The 23,634-nt window shown below is 47.8% G+C and overlaps 2 protein-coding genes across 4 annotated transcripts in view; one reads left to right on the top strand and one right to left on the bottom strand.

Annotated features, from left to right (window-relative positions):
• LOC146009562 (uncharacterized) overlaps positions 1 to 6,370 on the bottom strand; it is a 40,341-nt gene extending 33,971 nt beyond the window's left edge. The window contains exon 1 of the mRNA XM_083150008.1: positions 6,222 to 6,370. The gene's annotated coding sequence lies outside the window, so the exon portion shown is untranslated. The remainder of the gene's footprint in view (positions 1 to 6,221) is intronic.
• LOC146010165 (uncharacterized) lies at positions 4,792 to 18,133 on the top strand. Of its 3 annotated transcripts, none has more exons than XM_083151130.1 (5): positions 4,792 to 4,897; positions 12,710 to 12,819; positions 13,329 to 13,517; positions 15,815 to 15,938; positions 16,491 to 18,132. In XM_083151130.1, the coding sequence occupies exons 2-5, from the start codon at positions 12,742 to 12,744 to the stop codon at positions 17,978 to 17,980; spliced, it is 1,881 nt and encodes a 626-aa protein (XP_083007256.1). In that variant the 5' UTR covers positions 4,792 to 4,897; positions 12,710 to 12,741; the 3' UTR covers positions 17,981 to 18,132. The 3 variants fall into 3 exon arrangements, with proteins under 3 accessions (XP_083007256.1, XP_083007257.1, XP_083007258.1); XM_083151131.1 differs by lacking the exon at positions 4,792 to 4,897 and adding an exon at positions 4,929 to 4,953 and having other exon boundaries at positions 16,491 to 18,133; XM_083151132.1 differs by lacking the exon at positions 4,792 to 4,897 and adding an exon at positions 11,279 to 11,732 and having other exon boundaries at positions 16,491 to 18,133.
• The last annotated feature ends 5,501 nt before the right edge of the window (positions 18,134 to 23,634 follow it).

Raw genomic sequence — 23,634 nt, 5'->3', positions numbered from 1 at the left:
CGCCACCCCGCTATTGACGCCAACCCGAAGCGTGGCGAGCGCAGCGAGCCCGCAAGGGGCGGCGGTACGCGTCCTCCGACCTTTTCATACCCCTACTATCCACTAGGGTGTGGAGTGAGAATAGAGCAGTGTGGCGAGCGCAGCGAGCCACTGAGCCCAAAGCGTGGTGAGCGCAGCGAGCCCCGCGAGGGGACGCGGACACCTGTGAAGCCCGCAAGGGCACGCGGATACCTGTGAAGGTATCCGCGTCCCCTCGCGGGGCTCGCTGCGCTCCCCACGCTTCGGGCTCGGTGGCTCGCTGCGCTCGCCACACTATTCTATTCTCACTCCACGCCCTAGTGGATAGTAGGGGTATGAAAAGGTCGGAGGACGCGTACCGCCGCCCCTCGCGGGCTCGCTGCGCTCGCCACGCTTCGGGTTGGCGACAATAGCGGGGTGCCGTTAACGGTGGTGGGGGGCCATGAAACATTTTTTTTAAAAACATATCCAATGTGAAATGCCCATATTGGCCAATTTCACATTGTCATTTTATTTTAACATTGCTGTCTATGGGAGATCGGGTCCATCGCGTCTTTTAACATTACTGTCTATGGGAAATCGGGTCCATTGTGTCTTTTAACATTACTGTCTATGGGAAATCGCGGGCATCGCGTCGCGGCCCCTTAAAACGGCCACGACCGACGCGATGCCCCCGATTTGGGCTAAATCGCGGGCATCGCGTCGGTCGGGTGTCCTTAAGTTAACTAAACTTAAGGACAAAATCGGCAGCCCGGATAACTCACAAGTACCAATAATTATTATAAAAATATATTTCACTGTGGAAATAAAGATGTATTTCAGTGTTATTTGTTATTTAGAATAAAAATGTTGTTCCATAAATCCCAGCGGCTGGGAATTTTATCAAGACGGTCATTGTGAACCGCTGCTTGTGTACAATGGCGCAATTATACGATGCGCATCAGTCGATAATCGACCCTCAGGGTAATACTACGGTCGTGCAAACAAAACAGAAGATGAGGGAGGGAAGCGCAATCAATTATTATAATGCTGACTGCTAGTTCATCCAGGAGATACACCACCTCCCAGGAATAACTGTGCATTTATCCTTCTAATACTACGGTCAGGCTGATGGAAGATGCGGGAGCCATGTTTACTGCGTAAGGGATTGCAGGCGTACGTTGTGAAAACCCCTCAAAATGGGTGCGACGCGCCTGCGTTTGAGTTACCACTCCCCTGCGTCACACTCTCCCTCACTATTCATCACATCGTAATAAAATGCCAAGACTATTGCGGCGCATTTGCGGTAACAAATAAATTGCTCCACTGCATACAACATTGATATTGTGAATCAGAACTCCATCATGTAGCGGACATTGGCCCTTATTCAGATCTGATCGCAGTACGAATTTGTTCTCAAAATGGGCAAAACCACGTGCACTGCAGGTGGGGCAGATGTAACATGTGCAGAGAGAGTCAAATATAGGTGGGGTGTGTTGAAACTGAAATCTAAATTGCAGTGTAAAAATAATGCAAGCGCTTTTTACCCTGCACAGAAACAAAATAACTCACATAAATCTATAGTTTGGACATTCCAACAAGGCCAACATCTACATCTGGGCTCCAAAACCTCTAACACCTACATCCTAAGGAGCACAAACTGGTAGGACAAGGACACAAGGACACTGTTCCCTGCTATGTAGGGATGGCCATCGACCATCGATGATTAGAAATCATCGATGGTTTATGGCCGATGTCAAATAGTTTTGCCATCGATGGGGGAGAACCAGATGGTTTCCCACCATCGATGTAAAGCTTAAACGAATAGTTTCGTTTTTGCTTTTCCCCTACAGTGCCGGGACACAGAGCATAGCTCCGCCCCCGACACCCGGTTGTACTTTTGCCATCGATGGCAACCATCGATGGCAAAGGCAACGATGGCCATCCCTACTGCTATGTTATTCTACTTTAATCATACCTCCCAACATATGTACGCCGCGCAAGCGCCCAAAAGGGGGTGTGACCTATGAAAAGGGGCATGGCCTTGTGGGATGATGCTTCCTCAGGCCACACCCCCATTGAAGTATGAACTTAATAGAAAAGTGCATTTTTGAGGGACATCTGTTTGTGTGACAATCAGACAACAAGTCTGTGTAACATTGAGCGGGAGGCAGTCAAAGAAAATTTGCTGTGAAGGGATGGTGTAGATAACAACACAGTCGGTAGCTGGGTGCACAGCAGGGGGTAGGTTTCCAGTCGTCTCCGTACACGTGTTAAGAATACAAACAGTCCATATGCTAATAACACGAAGCTTTGTGGACATATCCTGATTGTGATGAATCTCATGAATAGTCCTTTGTTACATTACAGATTTCTGTTTACAACCAAAGTTAGTTAATGCATTGCTTCCTGCCCTGTCCACTGACGTATTTATCAATATGAAATGTAATATCCCGGCCCAGACATGCTAAAGGCCCCCATACACTAGGGCGACTTGTCCTGAGGACAAGTCGCCCCCGACTTCCCCCTGAGCTTCCCCGGCAGCTCCCCGGGAGAGCTTGATAAGATTGGCACTTGATGTGCCATTTTTTACATGTGATAAATCATCTCGATTTATCACATGTAAACCCGGGGAGCAGGGGGGGGGGGGCTGCAGAACAGGGCTGCTGGTGGGGGGCGCTGCTAAGGCAGCGTGCAGAGGACGCTGCGGAGGACAGTGACAGAGCCGGGCAGGGGGAGGCGGGAGCTGTCAGTGCTGGAAAAAAAAGCCCATACAATGAATGGGCAGCCTGTGATTGGCTGAGCGCTCTCTCAGCCAATTTTGACGGCTCCCGGCTCCTTGCGGAGGTAGTGCAGGCGGGGACCGCAGGCGTCGCAGAGCAGAGACTGTCGGCGCGGTGGGAGAATAGAAAGAAATCTTATTCAAAAGACTGGGCGGCCGCTGAGCTCAGCCAATCATGACGGCTCAGATTCCGATATATCTTATGTTCTGCAGGTCCAACGCCGTGATCCGATCCGATGCGCGCGGGACCGCGCATCAGATCAGATGTCAAACACATGCGATTTTGGGCCGATTTCACCCGATTTATCGGCCGAAAATCGCATAGTGTATGGGGGCCTTAAGTTCCATCATGTCCTGCCAGGGCCTGGCGGGTAAGCCATAGATCAGAGGATTAAGCACACAACATGGCAGCGGCCCATCCTGGAACAGCAATACAGTCGTTAGGTCATACTTACCTACCATCCTGGAATGGCAAGGAGGCTCTCAAAAATCGTCTTGCCTCCCGCGTTGGTGGCCAGCCGCACCAGCCCCACCCCTGTAGCCCCCTCCAGTAAAATACCGGCATTCACGACTCTTCATTTTGGGGGATGGGGCTAAAATTATGTAAATTGCGCTATTTCAGCCTGTCCCGCCCCACGAAGAGCAGCGAATCACAGCATTTACTGTAATGGGGGTGGGGCTTAAAGACATCAAGCTCCACCCCCACATCCGAAGTGCTGCAGAGAGTCTCCTTTCCGGGCTTCTTCCAAAGAGGAGACTCGCCGACAAGTGGTATTTCACACCCTAGCATCCCCTACCTAATACCTAGTGTGCGCAAGCACACATGGCCAATAAAGTTGATTCTACTCTATTTTATTCTATATGGTGTCCATGGCTACGTAAAAATTCTGAAGAAAAAAAACGTGAAACACTCATGTCGATCTTTCGACTGTTGATCTTCTGACCCTGGCGACCTTAGCCGTGTCAACCTATTTAATGTGTCGACCTTTAGTGGTGACGATTCTATGACCCATACCCTTACCACGCTGATTTATCAAGGGATAAAATAGCCCATTTGCTGGAGGAAATTAGGGTTTTGTCTGGCAAAAGGACTTTTCTACGTTGGTAATGGGGTCGCCCCCTGTGATAACCCAAAATACTATTTATCTAGCCACAACCTAAAGGGGTGACCAGGACAGGGGTGATGAGCAATCGTATACACCAGAAACGCTCACTGTTCTGTCTATCATTAGCATACACCAGGTTTCATGCGATATCGTCTGGTTGGCCACATAGCATGGCCAACCGGGAAACTTTGTTGGTATGAAGCGACAAATCGCCCCCAACTTCGCACCAGTGAGTACTGGACTCGAGTCTGCACGCCGTGGAATGGTTGATACAAGCCATGGTTTTGCCTTGTCACCCTCTCCTATCTCTCCTCTGGTTGAGAAGCTCCCTCAGTAGCTCATGAAACCTGACATGTGTCTCTGCCTGTACTACATACTGTCCAGCTCAGAATCTGACTGCTTGGATCTGCTGCTGCACAAGAGGGAGAGTTAGTGATCTCAGTGTGCTTCAGTGGGTGGGGGGATCACAAAGGGGGCAGGGGAGAACAGTATACCCCTCCACCCCCGTAACCTGGCTATAAACACAGGGAGCTCAGCTGCCATCCTCAAAAACACCTTCCACAGGTGTCCAAATTAATATAAACACTAACTAAATACATGTTGGACACTACTAAGAAACTTAACAGTCCCACATCTTAATAATGACAGGTGAGTATGACAGCCTGGTTATAATAACCCTATGACCAGGAAGAACATACAGGGGCTGGTGACCATATATACAGATACCATACTACACATTTTCTATTAGAAACAATCAGTTCTCAGAAGTACTCTCACAGTTAAAACAAGGTCAGAAAGAAACTACAACTCCCAGTATACAATTCGCCTTCCAGTCACATGAGGACATACACAGCCAATCAAGGCACAGAAAATTAGAATGATAACGAGGCGTGGAATGCAGAACCAGGAAGCGTCAGTGACACGCAAGCTCTGCCTTTCCGGTGTCTTACTTCCGGTCAGTGAGCTAATGGGAAGCCGACTCGAGACGGAAAAGAGAGAGAGACAGCTGCAGGTCAGTGCTGGATTCTACATGTATCCACCATGTACAGTGTCCCAGGGCTGTCACAGGTTCGCACCAGCACGGTGGTATCCATTCCAGCTATTGCTATATATATTTATACACAGTGATTTATTTTCCAGCATTGTCAGTCTGTCTCTTGTATACATGTCAGTCCTTACAGCCTCAGCATTGTATACATAGCATCCCACTGACTGACACCTGGTGCTGTCCCTGTGTGTGAATGGGGAGATGTTGGGTAACAATTGGGGGAAGAGTTAGAAAAATACTTATAAATGAATTAAACAGTGGTAGACATCACACTGTGATCACATAGTCACACTTCCATGCACAGTATATAATGCCACTGGCCCGTGTGGCTGCTGTCTGCGGGTGACAGGAAGTCTGCAGATATGTAGAGCAAGACATATACAATGCAAGTTTTTCTATTCTGAGAATACAAAAATTATTATTATATTTATATTATTTGTTTTAATATTTATATTTTAAGTAGTATAATCTTATATATTTCAATATCATTATTTTATGTACTATATTATAATTCTAGTATGATTTTATTATTTGACATACACAGACAGAAGTAGTATTATCCATAAAAGAGATACTTACCCCGGGTTCACCTGGCAAATTACCGGTTCCCTTTCTTTGTCTAAAAGGGGTATAGGTATCACATACTAGGTAAAGCAAGCCGTTCTTTATATAGCGCACACATAGGACCTTATTCTTATTAGCAGTCGGCGTTCGTTTGCACAGGGACTAATTTTTGGCGTATGTGCAGCCTTATTTCTGCATGGGTGTGTGCGGCCATGGCAAACAGACTGTTCGCGGGTGCACGCACCCAAGACTGTGGGCGGTGGCGGACAGTTGCGCCGATGGGATTTCCCACATGTTACTTCTGCCCCACCTGCAGTGCACATGGTTTTGCCCATTTTGAGAACAAATTTGTACTGCGTTCAGATCTGAATAAGGGCCAGTGGCTGAGCAGTAAATCAACAATAATAAATTTAAATTAGTCAAGTGGAAAATTGAGTGAATCCAGAAGTATAGGATTCCCATCACGTTTCAAGAATTTGAATGGTGAAAAATATGACAATGTTGCTTATTTGATGGAAATAATGGAATTAATTAGTAAGGAAGCAAGCAGTGTTACTGTGAAGAAACATTGTATTTAAACAGTGAATACATATTCAGATTACATAAGCATAGATTTGAAACAGTTTGGGAAGTATAGCACAGTTCTTGTACTAAATACCAGCAATATTTGTTAATTAGAGCATGTAACACTGTTGCTTATGTAGTAGAAAAAATTAATTAATACCATGTTCTCATTGCCGCCCCTGCAAAATCCCGGGTTTTTCTTGCCGGATTTTTGGCAGGGCACAGAGCTCGTCAGCTCAATAGACCCCCTTCACACTGCACCTCAGATCCGGGAATTTCCCGTGTCTGCCCCTTTCACACTGCTTTCCATGGTCTGCCTTCCAACAAGTGTGTGGAATGTAATAGCAGCTTTGATTGGCTGTTGGGAAATTTGTATAAATTGCTGTGATTGGCTGTTTAAAAAGCAGTTTTTTTTGGCTGGATAAAGATGATGTCATTTTAAATTGGCCTTTTTTTCACCAACACATTGCATACATTTTATCATGGCTATTACCCCATTTAATAATAATAATGACAAGACATTTCTGTTTTTCTGTACATATTTTATTCATATGTACAATAAAGTGCTTTTCACTATATACATACTTGTACATATATAATGGTAGTCACCTGATTACATCCCCCAATGAGCTTGTTTTTTGGCATCATGTGTGAAAAACACGGGTCTGTGCTGTTCACACTGCCATACACCCGTGTATTACCCAGGAAAAACCCTGCAAAAAACACGGGTCTAATTCCTGGGGCATAACACCCGGGAATTTCACAAAGACCCTTTCACGCAGAGACGCGACACAGGAATTTTCAGCTTGCCCCGGGAAATACCCGGGTTTTTGCGGCAGTGAGAACGGGGTATTAGTTTATTAGTGTGAAGGAAAAATTTCAACTGGTATTGATACCGTACTGCAGACAAACCGCAATCAATTTATTAATCCCCTTGCCTGTATATATTATATCTTTAGGTAGGTGAGTTAAGGTGAGTCCTGTGAAAGCTGGCTCTCAAATGTATACATTGGTTATAAATAACTCCTGGGTAAGCTTGGATAGAGAGAGAAAAAGAAAAAGGGGGGAAGGTTATGGTGATAAAGTGGTGAGAGATAAACCCCCTGATTCCAGGACTGCTGCTTCTTGTAAAGAACAAGTCAGCTTTGCAGTTACAAGTGAGCGGGTCCTATTAGGTCTCAGTTTGATGGGTGAAAGGAAAGCAACAACTGCTGTCCTTGAATATGTGGGACAGGTCCCTGTTAGAAAACCAGCACAGGGAATCTGACCGCACACTCTGGACGAGTGTGTACCTAGTGCGGGGAACGTGTATAGAGTGGCGGGTGAGGGGATCCCTGATGAGCGGGCGTGCGCTGCTGCTCACCACTTACTGGGTGTAGAGGTGGAGAGTGAGCGGCACCCCGGTGACAGCAGGGGAAACCCTGGGGAGGGGGTGGAAGAAAGGTTGGGGACAGACTGCCTGGCGTGTGCTGCTGCGCAGGGTCACGTAGACAGGAGAAACTAAATTAGAGAGGTGGATGTGTATGCTGGTGGCGGTGTGCAGGAGAATACCTGCCAGTGTCCGATAACACTGGTAGTTTACGCTGTCAGCACGGTGATCCATGTGGTGCGTGTCTGCTTCAGCCTGACCAGGAGAGGTTGAGCTCAGCTTAGATGCGGTGCTGCAGTGGGAGATGCCGTCAGCAGCTGATCATGACGCTGCCTATGACGGTGAGGGAGGGTTCACAGACGGCCGTTTCGCATGGCTGCTTCGTCAGTGCTAATTTCTGCTTCCTCCCAGATGTCTATTTATGACTATTGCAATTGGTTGTTAATAATTGGTAGCGTGATAGGAATAAGTATCTACTGTCCTAAAAAGGATAGGTAATTATTATTGTAAAGTATATGCGGCATTGAATTTACCTGAGAGGGAGAGAGACGCAAGTCTGTATAAGGATATTATTTAACTAGGTGATTCATTGCGCCCTACGGGCGCTCTTCACACCGTCGTAAGGGGCTGCGCCCCCTTAATTTGTGAATGTTTGTATTGTGAGAAATATGGTTAGAATTGTATGACAGATGCCTGTATTGCAACTTGAGTTATAGGTGAAATGTGTTAAATAGAGAGCATATGATGTAGAAGGGGGTGTGTATTGTTTTGTTTAATTAAAAAGCGGTTACAGAGAAAGATGTACATTGATAGTGTGGATGGTACAGTGACATGTGTGGGTGTGGGGGGGCTGTGTGTGCATGTTGTTTAGGTGTGTGTGTGTGCAATAGTATAGTAGGGTGTTTTTGAGTCAGCGGCTCCCCACTGGCGGAGGTCACGACACAGGAAAACAGGAGGCTGGGTAGTGATAGGGGTGTGTGGGCATAAGGGGGACTAAAGAGGAGGGTGGGAGATACTGTGCAGCTTCTGCCAGTGGGTGAGGGTCCAGCGTGGCAGTACAGGATGGTGGCCCTGAGTCAGTGTCTCCTCCTACTGGGTGGGAGTTTGGGTACATGAGAGCAGGAGGCTGGGCTATGAGACATGATAGGGGCATGTGGGCAAAACAGCGTCAGCGACTCCCCAGTGATGGAAGTTACGGTTCAGGAGAGCAGGAAGCTGGGTAGTGATAGGGGTGTGTGAGTATACGGGGGACTAAAGTGGGGCTTAGGGGTGCCGTGAATCGCGGGAGGGGCGCGGGGGTGCCCGCGAATCGCGAGAGAGGGTCCGCAAAGCGCGGGAGGGGGGGTTGCGAATTGCGGGAGGGGGGGGTGCGAGGGGGGCGTGAATCGCGGGAGGGGGGGTGCGCGGGGGGTCCGCGATTTGCGGAAGGGGGGGCACGAGGCGCGATGAATCAACCTAGTTGGTTATATATTCTTGTAGAAGGATGGTAGGATGTTGCTGTCATTCAGAATGCATTTACATAAACAGTAATAGTAGCAGTAAAAGATGTGACTTAAAGCACCTACAGTAAAACAGAACAGGTGTTATATATTATACAAATAATTGGTTGATGATGTGTAGGTTGATGTGCACATAGTTCATAGTTCTCACTGGAAAAAAATTGCCACAAGAAAAAATCAACACAGAAAGGTCAACACATGTAAATGTTGACATAAGTGTGGGCACTTCATTGGTGTCCATGTCGACACATGAGAATGAATATAAAAACATTCAAAAAGTGAAAAATAAATCTTCAAAAGCTCATGTCAACCTTTTTCATTGTCGACCATAGCCATGTCTGCGAATTGCGCGCGGGGGGTGCCGCGAATTGTGGGAGGGGGGGTCGTGGGAGGTGGGTACCGCGAATCACGGGAGGGGGTCGCTGGGGTGCCGCAAATAGCCACAAGAAAAAATCAACACAGAAAGGTCAACACATTAAATGTTGACATAAGTGTGGCACTTCATTGGTGACCATGTCGACACATGAGAATGAATATGAAAACATTCTTAAAATGAAAAATAAATCTTCAAAAACTCATGTCAACCTTTTTCATCGTCGACCATAGCCGTGTCAGTGTTTTGCATGTGCCATTTGATCCTGGAGTTGCTGTGAATCGCGGCGGCTAGGGGGGGGGGGGGTGTCCACGGGAGGGGGGGTGGCGGGGGGGGGTGTGTGTGTGTGTGCCATGAATTGGGGGAGGGGGGGTCGCGGGGGTGGGTGCTGCGAATCACGGGAGGGGGTTCGCGGGGCCGGGGGGTTTGCCGCGAATCACGGGGGGGGGGTCAGGGGGGATGCCACAAATCACGGGAGGGTCGCGGGGTATGCAGGGGGGGGATGGGCGCTGGGGGTTGCAGTGAATCGCAGAAGGGGGGGGGGGACGCGGGGGGTGGGGTGCCCCGAATCGCCGGAGGGGGGGTCGTGGGGGCTGGGGTTGCTGCAAATCGTGGGGGGGGGGGGTGCCGCGAATTGCAGTAGGGGGGTTTGCGGGGGCGCGTGCGAATCGTGGGAGGGGCCCCGCGAATCGCGGGAGGGGGGCGCTCACCTGGTGTGTCTGGTGAGTAGCTGTGTCTTTGCTGGGTAACATGGGGAGGCAGAGGGTGTCTGGCACTGTGCATACCTCCCAACTAGGGATGCCAATCCCGGGGCATTTTTTCAATCCCGGATTTCGGGATTGAAAAATGCTCGATCCCGGGATTGGCATCCCTAAAAGAAAAACATGCCCTGTCCACCTGTTTAATCGACATGGGGGGGGGGGGGGGTGGACATGGTCGGGCGGGCATCGACAAGGGGTGGGCGGGCGGGCATCGACATGGGGGGTGGGCGGGCGGGCATCGACATGGGGGGTGGGCGGTTATCGACATGGGCGGGCGGACAGAGCAGCGCTGCGTGGGGTGCCTGCTGCAGCCCCGCAGATTACATTACATAGGCGGGCTGGAGTGGGGCACATAGCGCTGCGGACGGTGAAGCTTGCAGGAGGGGAGGTCAGTGCGGCCGGAAGCAGTCACCTGTGATAGGCTGCTGTGGCCTGCGCAGCGTGACAGTCAGAGGTCACGCTGCGCAGGCCGCACGCCGGGGTCGGGAACAGCCGGGCAGCTTCTGAGCGGGTGCTCAGAAGCTGCTCGGCATTAGACAGCGCGTGCGCAGTCTAATCCCGAAATCCCGGGATTGGATACTCCAATCCCGGGATTGAAATCCCGGACATTTTGGGGCCAAATCCCGGGATCCCGCCGATCCCGGGATTGGCCACCCTACTCCCAACATGACCCATGCCAGGAGGGACACAATGCTCGGCCGCTGGACTTTCTTCCTAATGCATGATTACCTCCATCTGTGTTGAACAGGGTAATTGATAGGAAAGGTGCTTCAACACAGGTGATGGCAATCATACATTAAAAGGAAAGTGCAGGAGCAGAGCAAGGTGTCCCTCCTATGACTGTGGGCTCACTGGGCTGGTTCTCTGTCACTTGAGTCAGAGGCTCCACCCAGCGTTAGAGGGTCAGACACACTTTGAGTGACAGATGTAGCCAAATATATAAGAGATTAAAGTATGCACCTGGTATTCTATTTTGTGACTTTATATTATTGTCCTTAATGGAGAATTATTTACAAAGTACAAATTTGTTTGGAAAATGGGCAAAACCATGTGCACTGCAGGTGGGGCAGATGTAACATGTGCAGAGAGAGTTAGATTTGTGTGAGTTATTTTGTTTCTGTGCAAGGTAAATACTCGCTGCATAATTTTTACACTGCAATTTAGATTTCAATTTCAACACACCGCACCCAAATCTAACACTCTCTGCACAGGTTACATCTGCCCCACCTGCAGTGCACATGGTTTTGCCCATTTTCCAAACAAAGTTGTACTGCAATCAGATATGAATAAGGGCCATACAGTTGGCAATACGCTTATTTTTTGTTGAAGATACAAATGTTCATACTATGCACGTGTACCACAATTTACAATTGTCCAGGCTCCACCAAGCTCCCACAGCGATGGGTATGCTGCAGACAAAGGCGAGGGTTGGATGACAATGTGTATCTTGATGGCAGAGGTTAAGGCAGATGAGACTACCTAGTGAAGGGTGAGACTACCTAGTGAAGGGTAAGAGTCCATGTAAGAGACTGTGGGACAGTAGACGAGGAGTACTGGCAGCCAGGATAGTTCTTAGGATGAACACGAGGAATGAGGGGCCTGCTCGTAAGAACTTACATGCTAACAGGAGAGGAGAACGTTTGGAGGATGAACTCGGCAGAATCGGATGGTAAGTGAGGAGGGAAGGGAGAAGATTTAGGAGGAGGTGCGTATGCTCTCATGTACCGGTTTTGATAAACAGTTTGAAACTGGAAAGATTGGGAGGTAGTCCTACCCGTGCAAGGGTGTGAATGCCCCTGGTAAGGAGTTGAGCAGTAGTCTTGAAGTCAGGCAGATGAGGTAATTTGGGTTGAGTTGGCCAGGTAGATGGGTCGAGTAGGAGTGTAGACAGAAATAAGGTTAGAGGTGTAGGAGGATTGGGAACAGGAAAATGAGACAGGCAGCAGCGATACTGATAGGTGTGAAGTCTAGAAATTGGGAGACCAAAGACGAGGAGTGATGCTGCCCATAGAAACCAATCCTCACATCACCTTTATTTTTACAAACTTTAGTAAATTTACTGCTAAGTCCTTAACACATCTGAGGTAGACGATAACTAAAGGAGTGTGCTAGTATGACATGACCAGATATTTGCTAAATATCCGGTCATATTTGCTATATAGGCTAAGTCCTCCTCACCTCTATGAGTCTATGAGGTGAAGTACTGCCATTGACCACTAGAGGCTAACCAAATGACTCCTTTGTGTACTAAAAGATGCCATAACAAAAATAGATTGGAGGTAGGAGCAGATAGGAACTGGGGGTGTGGGCTAAAAACTGTCACAAGATTTTTTTTTTTTTTAAATGACCACATACAGTAGCAATTACCAATTTAGCTGTTATTTGCAGTGTATGTACAATATAATGTCACTTGCAGTGTTTCCTACCAATTTTATCCTATGTATTGCACCCAAGATGGACGCCTTGTCTGGTGCTACGCTTTGAGTCCTTTTGGAGAAAAGATGCTATCGAAATAATCATTATTATTAATGATTATGTAATAGCGGGGGAGGGTGAATGTTGTTTGACCTAAAATTAATGTTAAATATGTTAATTACTAGTGGTTGTATATTCAGACCAATTAATTGTGTATCCCATCTTCACTAGACCACTAGTCAGATCAGCGAGACTCGGTGAGGATGGATAAGGACAGAAGTCACATGACTGAGAAGATACTAAACCTTACCCTGGAGATCATCTACCTGCTGACCGGAGAGGTGAGGGTGGTCTGTCACTGCTATCTCTAGTAATAACACAGGGGTCTGACCGGAGAGGTGAGGGGGGTCTGTCACTGCTATCTCTAGTAATAACACAGGGGTCTGACCGGAGAGGTGAGGGGGGTCTGTCACTGCTATCTCTAGTAATAACACAGGGGTCTGACCGGAGAGGTGAGGGGGGTCTGTCACTGCTATCTCTAGAACCTAGAATTCTTGGAACTACATGTACCAGCATGCTGGGATTTGTAGTCACTGTGCAAGACAACCTGCACTGCTCTGGCCCTGAGTTACCCACACAGACAGAGAGCTGGAGATAACAAAACAAGGATTATTTCTGTCTCCCATACTTCTTTATAATGTGAACTCAATTGGGCCTTCACCTGAGGACATGCTGGTCATTACTGCTGACCATTAATGGAAACTGCACTCATATTTCTTCTCACTCTATTACACTATCTTCACTGAACACTTGAAAAATGATATTTGCATTTGTTTGTGTACACCTACAGGATTATGTACCAGGGAAAAAGTCATCAGTGCAGGTCACAAAGAGCACCGGTTCCCAAGCCCAGGGAATATTCAGCAGGACTCGGAGACCCAACTCGGTGCCCCCACCTCTCTCACTGATACATGGGAGAGACAATGAGCAGAAGATCCTGGAACTCACCAACAAGATCATCCAGCTGGTGACCGGAGAGGTGACTGCTGGGAATGGGACATTATACAGTAACACCAGGGGAAGTTAATGCTGGGAATGGGACATTATACAGTAACACCAGGGGATGTGACCGAAGAGGTGACTGCTGGGAATGGGACATTATAAAGTAACACCGGGGGATGTGACCAGAGAGGTGACTGCTGGGAATGGGGCATTATACAGTAACACCGGGGATGTGACCGGAGAGGTGACTGCTGGGAATGGGACATTATACAGTAACACTGGGAGAGGTGACCGGAGAGGTGACTGCTGGGAATGGGACATCATACAGTAACACCAGGGGATGTGACCGAAGATGTGACTGCTGGGAATGGTACATTATACAGTAACACCAGGGGAAGTTAATGCTTGGAATGGGGCATTATACAGTAACACCGGGGGATGTGACCGGAGAGGTGACTGCTGGGAATGGGACATCATACAGTAACACCAGGGGATGTGACCGAAGAGGTGACTGCTGGGAATGGGACATTATACAGTAACACCAGGGGATGTGACCGAAGAGGTGACTGCTGGGAATGGGACATTATAAAGTAACACCGGGGGATGTGACCGGAGAGGTGACCGCTGGGAATGGGGCATTATACAGTAACACTGGGGGAGGTGACCGGAGAGGTGACTGCTGGGAATGGGACATCATACAATAACACCAGGGGATGTGACCGGAGAGGTGACTGCTGGGAATGGGGATATTATACAGTAACACCGGGGGATGTGACCGGAGAGGTGACTGCTGGGAATGGGGCATTATACAGTAACACTGGGGGAGGTGACCGGAGAGGTGACTGCTGGGAATGGGACATTATACAGTAACACTGGGGGAGGTGACCGGAGAGGTGACTGCTGGGAATGGGACATTATACAGTAACACTGGGGGAGGTGACCGGAGAGGTGACTGCTGGGAATGGGACATTATACAGTAACACCGGGGGATGTGACCGGAGAGGTGACTGCTGGGAATGGGGCATTATACAGTAACACTGGGGGAGGTGACCGGAGAGGTGACTGCTGGGAATGGGACATCATACAATAACACCAGGGGATGTGACCGGAGAGGTGACTGCTGGGAATGGGACATTATACAGTAACACCGGGGGATGTGACCAGAGAGGTGACTGCTGGGAATGGGACATTATACAGTAACACCAGGGGATGTGACCGAAGAGGTGACTGCTGGGAATGGGACATTATAAAGTAACACCGGGGGATGTGACCGGAGAGGTAACCGCTGGGAATGGGGCATTATACAGTAACACTGGGGGAAGTTAATGCTGGGAATGGGGCATTATACAGTAACACCGGGGGATGTGACCGGAGAGGTGACTGCTGGGAATGGGACATCATACAGTAACACAGGGGATGTGACCGAAGAGGTGACTGCTGGGAATGGGACATTATAAAGTAACACCGGGGGATGTGACCGGAGAGGTGACTGCTGGGAATGGGGCATTATACAGTAACACCGGGGGATGTGACCGGAGAGGTGACTGCTGGGAATGGGACATTATACAGTAACACCAGGGGATGTGACCGAAGAGGTGACTGCTGGGAATGGGACATTATAAAGTAACACCGGGGGATGTGACCGGAGAGGTGACTGCTGGAAATGGGGCATTATACAGTAACACCGGGGGATGTGACCGGAGAGGTGACTGCTGGGAATGGGGCATTATACAGTAACACTGCGGGATGTGACTGGAGAGGAGGCTGCTGGAAATGGGGCATTATACAGTAACACCGGGGGATGTGACTGGAGAGGTGACTGCTGGGAATGGGACATTATACAGTAACACTAGGGGATGTGACCAGAAAGGTGACTGCTGGGAATGGGGCATTATACAGTAACACTGGGGGATGTGACTGGAGAGGAGGCTGCTGGGAATGGGGCATTGTACAGTAACACTGGGGGAGGTGACCAAAGAGGTGACTGCTCGGAATGGGACATTATACAGTAACACCAGGGGATGTGACCGGAGAGGTGACTGCTGGGAATGGGACATTATACAGTAACACCGGGGGATGTGACCGGAGAGGTGACTGCTGGGAATGGGGCATTATACAGTAACACTGCGGGATGTGACCAGAGAGGTGACTGCTGGGAATGGGGCATTATACAGGAACACTGGGGGATGTGACTGGAGAGGAGGCTGCTGGGAATGGGGCATTGTACAGTAACACTGGGGGAGGTGACCGGAGTGGTGACTGCTGGGAATGGGACATTATACAGTAACACTGGGGGATGTGTCTGGGTGATGACTGTATCATTGTCTGTGTCAGGTTCCTATAAGATGTCAGGATGTCACTGTCTATTTCTCCATGGAGGAGTGGGAGTATATAGAGGGACACAGGGATCTGTACAAGAATATCATGATGGAGGATGAACATCTGAGCACAGAACATGGTAAGCACACTCTGCTGTCCAATTAACTTGTCATTATAACATTGTAAAGGCCCCCATCCACTACTGCGAGATACCTCGCCAACTCACCCGCCAGCTACACAGAATCTGTAACTTCCGGGTAGCGATATGGTGTTCTGGTCAGCATGTTGATGGCTGTAGAACAGGCTTCCTAACCTCAGTCCTTAAGGCAGTCCAGAGTTTGAAGGCTAGCCATAGGTGGCTTAATTAGTACCTCAGTAATTGGGATTTAGTCATCTGAGCTCCGCACAGTTAACCTTAAAACAGGTTGGGAACCACAGCTGTAGAGATTGCCTCATAAACACAATTAGAATCTCTAGGGAGATTTCCAGGGCCTTCTCCATGGACATAATACACATATAAGCCACGTCAAGGGCAGAATGGACTTCTGGGTAGAATTACACGTTGCAATAAAGGCATTGCCCCGGAGGTTCTAATGCCTTCACCAGGAGAGGCTTATTTGTATGAAGAATATGAACCTTCCCGCCGTCGTCCTTCTAGAATAATTCATATTTTTTTCTCTCACAAATCTAGGAATGGAAGATGGGAAAGTAGAAGATGGCGAAGTTTCACCTCAGGCGGCATGTGTAACTAAAGATGAAAGTGTTCTACCAAATAACGGTGACATAAGCAGTTCCAGAAGGAAACGACCGCGAAAACGGCGAGCCAAGTGGATTTGGAAAACAAAAAAAAAACCTGACGTAGCAAAAAGCGTTGGTATACCCGCAGACCAAACAGGGTCACCGTGTAAGTCGCCCGCCAGGGACGACGCACCCACATGCGAAGAAGTAAACCTTCCGCGTGTCGCTGCTACAGCCGTCGGTATCAACCACCCCAACTCATGTGACAGAAAAATTACTTCAGACACTGACGATTATAGTCCGACCGATCATACTCAGACATGGACTAAGCAGGCTGCCTCCCCTTCCGTGACCGGAAATCTCTTCCAACCCGGAGACCTGACAGACAAAGCGTCCGCTACAACATCTAGTGATCCGGAGCCGTTCCCTCCTGTCATAGCAGGATATCCTATAGAAATCTATATACCCACCGATCACACAGATGTACCATATGCATCCGCCTCGTGTGAGGTAACAGAAGTCTCCGCCGCTGCTATATACACTCATACAGAGTATTCACCATATACCTCTACTTATATTATGGAGGAATCACGCTCGTTTTATGAAACGGATGCCACAGATGCTGATGTGTATGCCGCGGCAGGCCTGGCGGGTAGTACTATTAAAGAGGAATGCGTCTCCAGCGAGGAGGAGACCATCATGGCCCCCGCCATTGGGTATACAACTACAGATCCCGCCCAAACGCAATCCCCAACGAATCATATTAAGGAGGAAGTGATCTCATACAGTGACGGCTACGGCATTAATATTGCCGCTGAATACGCACACCAACCAGGTCCGAGGAAAACAGACAACAGAGGTATAAACTGTACTCCAAATAGACCCAAGACGTTTTTACTTCCGAAATACGGACATTCCGATAAAACCTATGCTGAAAACGCAGCTTCGGCCAATCACCAGGCTGGGCAGGCCACGGCCAACATGTATGTCTGTTCGACGTGCGAGAAGAGCTTCACTTCCAGCTTTGGCCTGATCAAACACCAGACGGTGCACAACGGGAGTAAGGTGGCTTGTCCGCAGTGCGGAAAGCTGTTCTTCTACAAGTCCAGCCTGGTCATACACCAGAGGATCCATACTGGAGAGAAGTTGTTTGCTTGTCCGGTATGTGGGAAATGTTTTACCAACAACTCCAATCTGGTCGTACATAAGAGAATTCACACGGGAGAGAAACCTTTTAATTGTGCTGAGTGCGGGAAGAGGTTTGGGCACAAGGGCCACCTCAACAGGCACTTGAGGACTCATACGATGGAGATGCCCGTTGCCGACACACAAAACTGCGTGAGTGCCAGTTTGCAGGACAGTTGGACTCCTCATAAAATAAATCGCTGGTCCCGTAAAGTGTATGGCGTCAGCCAGTATTGCTCATATGATGACACTTTTTAAGGAATACGGTTAAAAACCCCACCGTAATTATTCTTATATTTATTTGTATATGTGTATTTTTACTTTGCCTATTAAATTGGCACTAAATACATACCTGAAACGAGAAAAGAAATGTTTTACATTTATCTTTATTATTTTTTTTCCATTGCACCTTTTATACTATTGTAAACCAAGGGGGAAGACTTGCAATTAGAATAGAGGCGTAGCAGAGCCCCGCGGTGGCTTGGAGGAGCTGGGGGAGTCTGCGGCATCTATTGCTATATCCCTGCTGGGACCTGCAGACGGTCCTGGGGCACCTGTCCCCATTGAAAAAGTCCCTCCTAAAATCAAAATGGCCGCTGCCTCAGAGGAGAAAGTTATTAAGGATGCTAGACGAAGCAGCCATTTTGGGAGGGACACTTTTAATGGGTTCAGGGGAGTGACCGAGCCAACAGAAGGAAGGAGGGGGGGGGGGGGGGGGTGGCTGGAATCCCCTGACCGTGGGCAATGTATTTTACTATTTATTATAAACTAGTGCATATGTGTTCCTGTGAAGAGGATTCTTACCTGATGGTCTTGTGGGTCAAAAACGGGACATAGGCCGAAGAGCAGCAACGCTGGAGTCCCTGCAAATATCAACAATATGGTTCTGATTAATGTGCACTAGGCATTAGGCCCGACTTCTTTATAATAGCGCCTCAGGCAATGTAATTATCGCCCACTTGTAGCTGTGCATTTCCGCACCATGGTAGCTTGCAATAGCTCTAGAGGTAGGTGCGGTTTCTCCATCGCTGTAGGCTGCCCTGTGCGGCTTTGGTTTGCAGATGCTTACAGCGACACTCTTCTTGGCCATTCCCTGTTACCTCCCAGGTATGCCCACTGAATGAATTCCGCTGAACGTCGGCCTAATTCTGTATGATCAGGATGCATGCAAAGGCTTAAACAACGTCCACCTGTGTGCTGTATCCACAACATGTGACTTAGAATCAGGCCCTTTGTCTCAGGAGATACAGCGTAGACTGGAGTGCTCCCAGGACCTGCCTCCAATCCTTCCGGAGTCCATCTCGTCTCAGAGGTGGCGGCACTAGGCACATGAGATGAAAGCCTTGGAAGTACTTCTGAGTGGGATTACTTCAGGATGGAACAAATGTATTTAGTATATAGTAGGCTTGATGGGGGTTTTATAAAGCACTGTCATTGTCCATCTGTGTACCTTGGTTTGTAGGTTGACCAAACTGCATGGGACGTACGCATGAGTCTCAGCAATCAGGAGAAGAATCGCAATACCCTTGGATAAGGAGTCCATTACTATGTATTGAACAAGGAGTCAGAAGTTTTACACATTTTTCATTCTCTTATGAGGGAAATAATATATTGATGGAAAAAAAAAATGTTTCATTTTATTAAGAGAGCAGCAGTATTATGTTAAAGGTGCAATATTAATGTTAATTAAATGTATTTCAATGAAACATGATATTTTAATATAATGAATAATATTGCTGATCTATACACAGTATATAAGTATATATAAAAGGCTAAATCCTCTTCACGTTTTTGAGGTGAAGTACCACCAGTGACCACTAGAGGCCACTCGACCGACCAAATTACTACTTAACAGAAAGTGAAACCAAAATGATCTGTTTCAAACTTCCTGTTTTTATTGGCAGAGGCAGCTGTGAGGACAGCGATTGTTGGTAGGAGCAGATAGGGACATTGCCGTCCTTTTTTACAGGCGTTTATTTTATTAATGAAATAGTATTTCCCTCATAAGACAATTACCAATATTACACGTTCTGACGGGTTTTCAGCGTTTTTCCAAAGCCGACTCTTAGAAAATCCAGCAGAGCCCCAGTGATATGCAGCAGACTGGCTGGGGTAAAATAGCGCTTGGCCTCTTCCTGGCAGCTGTTAGAGAAGACATCGCAGATATGTTTCCACCAATTAATTTTGCCCCATGATGCCCAGACCAGAGATGGCTCACAATATGACAAGCAACTCTTCCCATCTGCTGTGCTACTGATAGGGGGATAGATGGGGCAACGAATGCGTATTTTATTATTTTTTTTCCTATGGGGGGCCAATATGGTTTTGTTTTATTGCTGTGGGGACCAATGTGTATGAGCTCTATGCTGGTGAGAAAGGGGTGGGGGTGAGGTGTTACTCAGGTTACCTGTGCTCAACCATAGATATTACTTTAAACCCCCCCCCCCCCCCCCCCCCCAAAAGAAAAAATCATCTTTGTTTCCAGGATACACAGGCAATTATATTCCATAGAAAATCAGGTGTGTTTTGTGAAGTGTTTCTAATAGAATTACCCCTTAATATCAAGCTTAAAAAAAAAAAAAAACTGTGAAGATGTGGGAAGAAATTTACTAAGAAGGCCGATCCCGTGTACAACCGGGATCATCCGTAATGGGCCTAAAATACGAACAGAGAATACGGCTAATTTAAAAAACTGCCGTGTTCTCCTGAAGTGATTCGTATTTGGCTGATGAGTTTCCCGGCAGCCAAGTACAGACAAGCATGAAGCATCGAACGGATCTGTATGATCACATACAGGCTTCTTTGCGCAGAGAAGCCAGGGCAATTCCGGACGGTTGGTTCCGTAGTAGGACTACAAGTCCCAGCAGGCCCATTGATGTCCCGCATGCTGGAACTTGTGGTTCTCCAAGTCCCTGCATGCGGGGGAGGCTTGTTGGGTCTTGTAGTTCTACAACAAAACCGGATATTTATTCTAAATCTATTATTAACCATTTAATTTTGCACAAACAGCCCGGCGTCCACCGCCCAGGGACAGCCCCGTGCTTGAACCCGGGCCAGGGGTGCCCTGGCGGTGAAGTCCCCACTCCCCCAGGGACCCGGCCCAGGCTAGCCAGGGGAACTTCGATAGTGTCCCCTGGCTGTGGCATGGCACCGCTGGCTGTTGGCGCCCAGTGCTGGTTTCCAAAAATACGGGGGGACCCTTGCTCCTTTTGTCCCCCATATTTTGGGAAGCAGGACTGGGCCAAGAGCCTGGTACTGGTCATAGAAATACAGGGCCCCTACTTGATCCGGTTCTAATGCTGTGTACACATGATCCGATTTCCTTTCCGATGTTGACGATATAGTCAACATCGGATCGGCATCGGATGCAGATCGCAAGGGTTTTAACCCTTGCGATCCCGATGCGCGTTCATGTATCGGAAGCCAGAAAGTCTTGGCTGCCTTGTCTATATAGTGCAGATCTGCACTATATAGTCAAGATAGGATGCAAATCGGATGTGCCTTAAGATCCTATCCACGATCCTATCTGATCAGATCGTGGATAGGATCTTAAGGCACCATTAGGGCAACCCAACAGACCAGGTTTTAAGTATATCCACATTTATCTACAGGTCACTTAATTAGTACCTCAGTCAATTTGATTTAACCATCTGTGCTGAACCATGGCTATACTTAAATCCTGGACCAGTAGGCGCCTTGTGGATTGCGTTTGGGAACCTCTGGTGTACAGGTTGCATGATCTGACACAGAGGGCAGTATTCAATGTAAAATATTCTCCGTGCATGGCGAGAGATTTTTTCTCTCGCCATGCACTCTCCGTGTTCCGGAGCCTCCTGCTCCCCCTATTCAACGTGTTAAAGACTCGCCGCCACTCGCGGCGAGTCTTAACCCCTGCAGCGGACGAGCGTCCGCGGCAGGGAGCTGGCAGGGAGCCGGGGGACGTAGCAGCCAAGAGAGATTAAAGTCTCTCTTGGCTGCTGCAGGGGATATGGGGAGGGGAGCAGGGCTCCCCTGGACCCAGGCAGCACAGGCTGCCCCCCCTATAGCCAGCGGGGGACCCAGTATTCACTGTACCCGAACGTGCATCGGGTGCAGTGAATATATGAATATCTAATGAGCGGCTCGAGCGCTCCGGCCCCCTGCTGGCTGCACTGTGTAAAAAAAAAAAAAAAAAAAAAAAATGTAAAAAAATATTTTTTTTAAAATTAAATATATATTCATGTGCTATAGGCACATGAATAAAAATAACATGGCCCTTCACAGAAAAAAAAACCTGATTTTTTGACACCAAAATTAAAAAAAACACCCTTTTAGTTTAAAAGTTCACATTCCTGCTCTCCATCAAAAGATGGAGAATTTCTACACGGAGAGAGACGGCGAGAATCACTTAGAAAGACGGAGAATATTTCACATTGAATAGGGTGGCTCGCCTTTGGAGAAAAAAAACCTCTCTCCACCGCGTGAAAAGCACAAACTCTCCAGAAATCACAGCGAATTTTTCTCATTGAATACTGCCCAGAGGATCCCAGATCTACAGTTTGGCTGATCTTAAAAAGTGATCTGTATGTAACCTATGGAATCTATCCGGAGAACAGCAATTCATTTTTACAGCAGGTTTATAACGAATAGAATCTGTCAGTGACTTCCGTTTGCCGCTCAAAGAAAGACAACTCAGACATCGGTCAGGAAAGATTCTGGACATTTTTATTCAAATCCAGTTGTAAGTACCATCCAGCAAGCCAACTCCGCAGATACAAAAATACAATCTTATTGCCCAAAATGCTACATAAATGAAAGTAGCTTTGAAATGAATTTATTGTTACATAAATTATTATTATTTTTTTATTACTGGCTATTCGCAAGTTGATTGACAGGATTTTTGAGGGAAAGTCATGTGACGTCAGCTCCAGCCCCAATCATACTGTTACTATCGCATCTGGCGAGGAAGTCCTGGGCTACTTACAGACAGCCAAAATTCAGGTCTGACTCCTCCCCCAAATCATGAAGAGATAAGTACCAACCAATCAGCTGCTGTCATTTTTCAGACACAGACTGTAAAATGTAAGCCAGAAGCCAATTGGCTAGTACTTTATCTCTCTCTGAGTTTTGATAAATACCCCAAGTTAATAATAAAAGAAGTCAGTGCAGGAAATGCTGCCCGTGTGTCGAACAAGTCATGTTGCCACACAAACCACTCCCTTCCGTAATATGGGCCTGGTCCGGATCGCACAGCTGCAAATCCACAAGCAGGACGCTTATCGATAAACTGCGCATGTGTACAACCCGATGGGGTCACTGGAAAAATCATTCGATGGTAAGCAGCTTGCGTATTGATTTGTCACTGTACAGGCAGAAAGAACACCCCCAGAAACCTTCCTGTCAAGTCCACTTCCGTCCGCTTTGCGTTTACGATCCATATGGATTTTCTGTCACTATTTCCCCTCACACTTGCACAGTCATTCGATAATCGCTCGACCTGCAAATTCGCTGATCACCTGTCAACTCTGAATCAGACCCCGAGTTAGTGCTAGTAGGCTTATACAAGAATGACACAGTTCATGCGTTGTGTGACTGGAATCCCTGTAACTGGTAGAATTTATTTAAATGACCACACTGTGGCCCTCCAGCCGTTGTGAAACTACAAGTCCCATCATGCTTTGCCACAGTTTTGCTATAAGGGAATGCTAAAACTATTGCAAGGCATGCTGGGAGGGTCATAGTTTGGACGTGCCTAGGAAACGGGACCAGCGAATATGACATTTACCTATACACAACAATTTTGTGAATAATAGGCAAAGAGGTTATGATCCTGAGGGCTCTTAAGCCAGATAAAGAGCAAATACACTCATTAGTGGACAATAATACATACCAGATAGCAGTGGCGTAACTATATATTCACCGGCCCATAGCAA

Source organism: Crinia signifera, chromosome 6 (assembly GCF_055691185.1).
Source record: "Crinia signifera chromosome 6, ASM5569118v1, whole genome shotgun sequence".
Lineage (NCBI taxonomy): Eukaryota > Metazoa > Chordata > Amphibia > Anura > Myobatrachidae > Crinia > Crinia signifera.
Note: the sequence above shows the minus strand (reverse complement) of the source record. Positions and strands in the feature narration are given on the sequence as shown.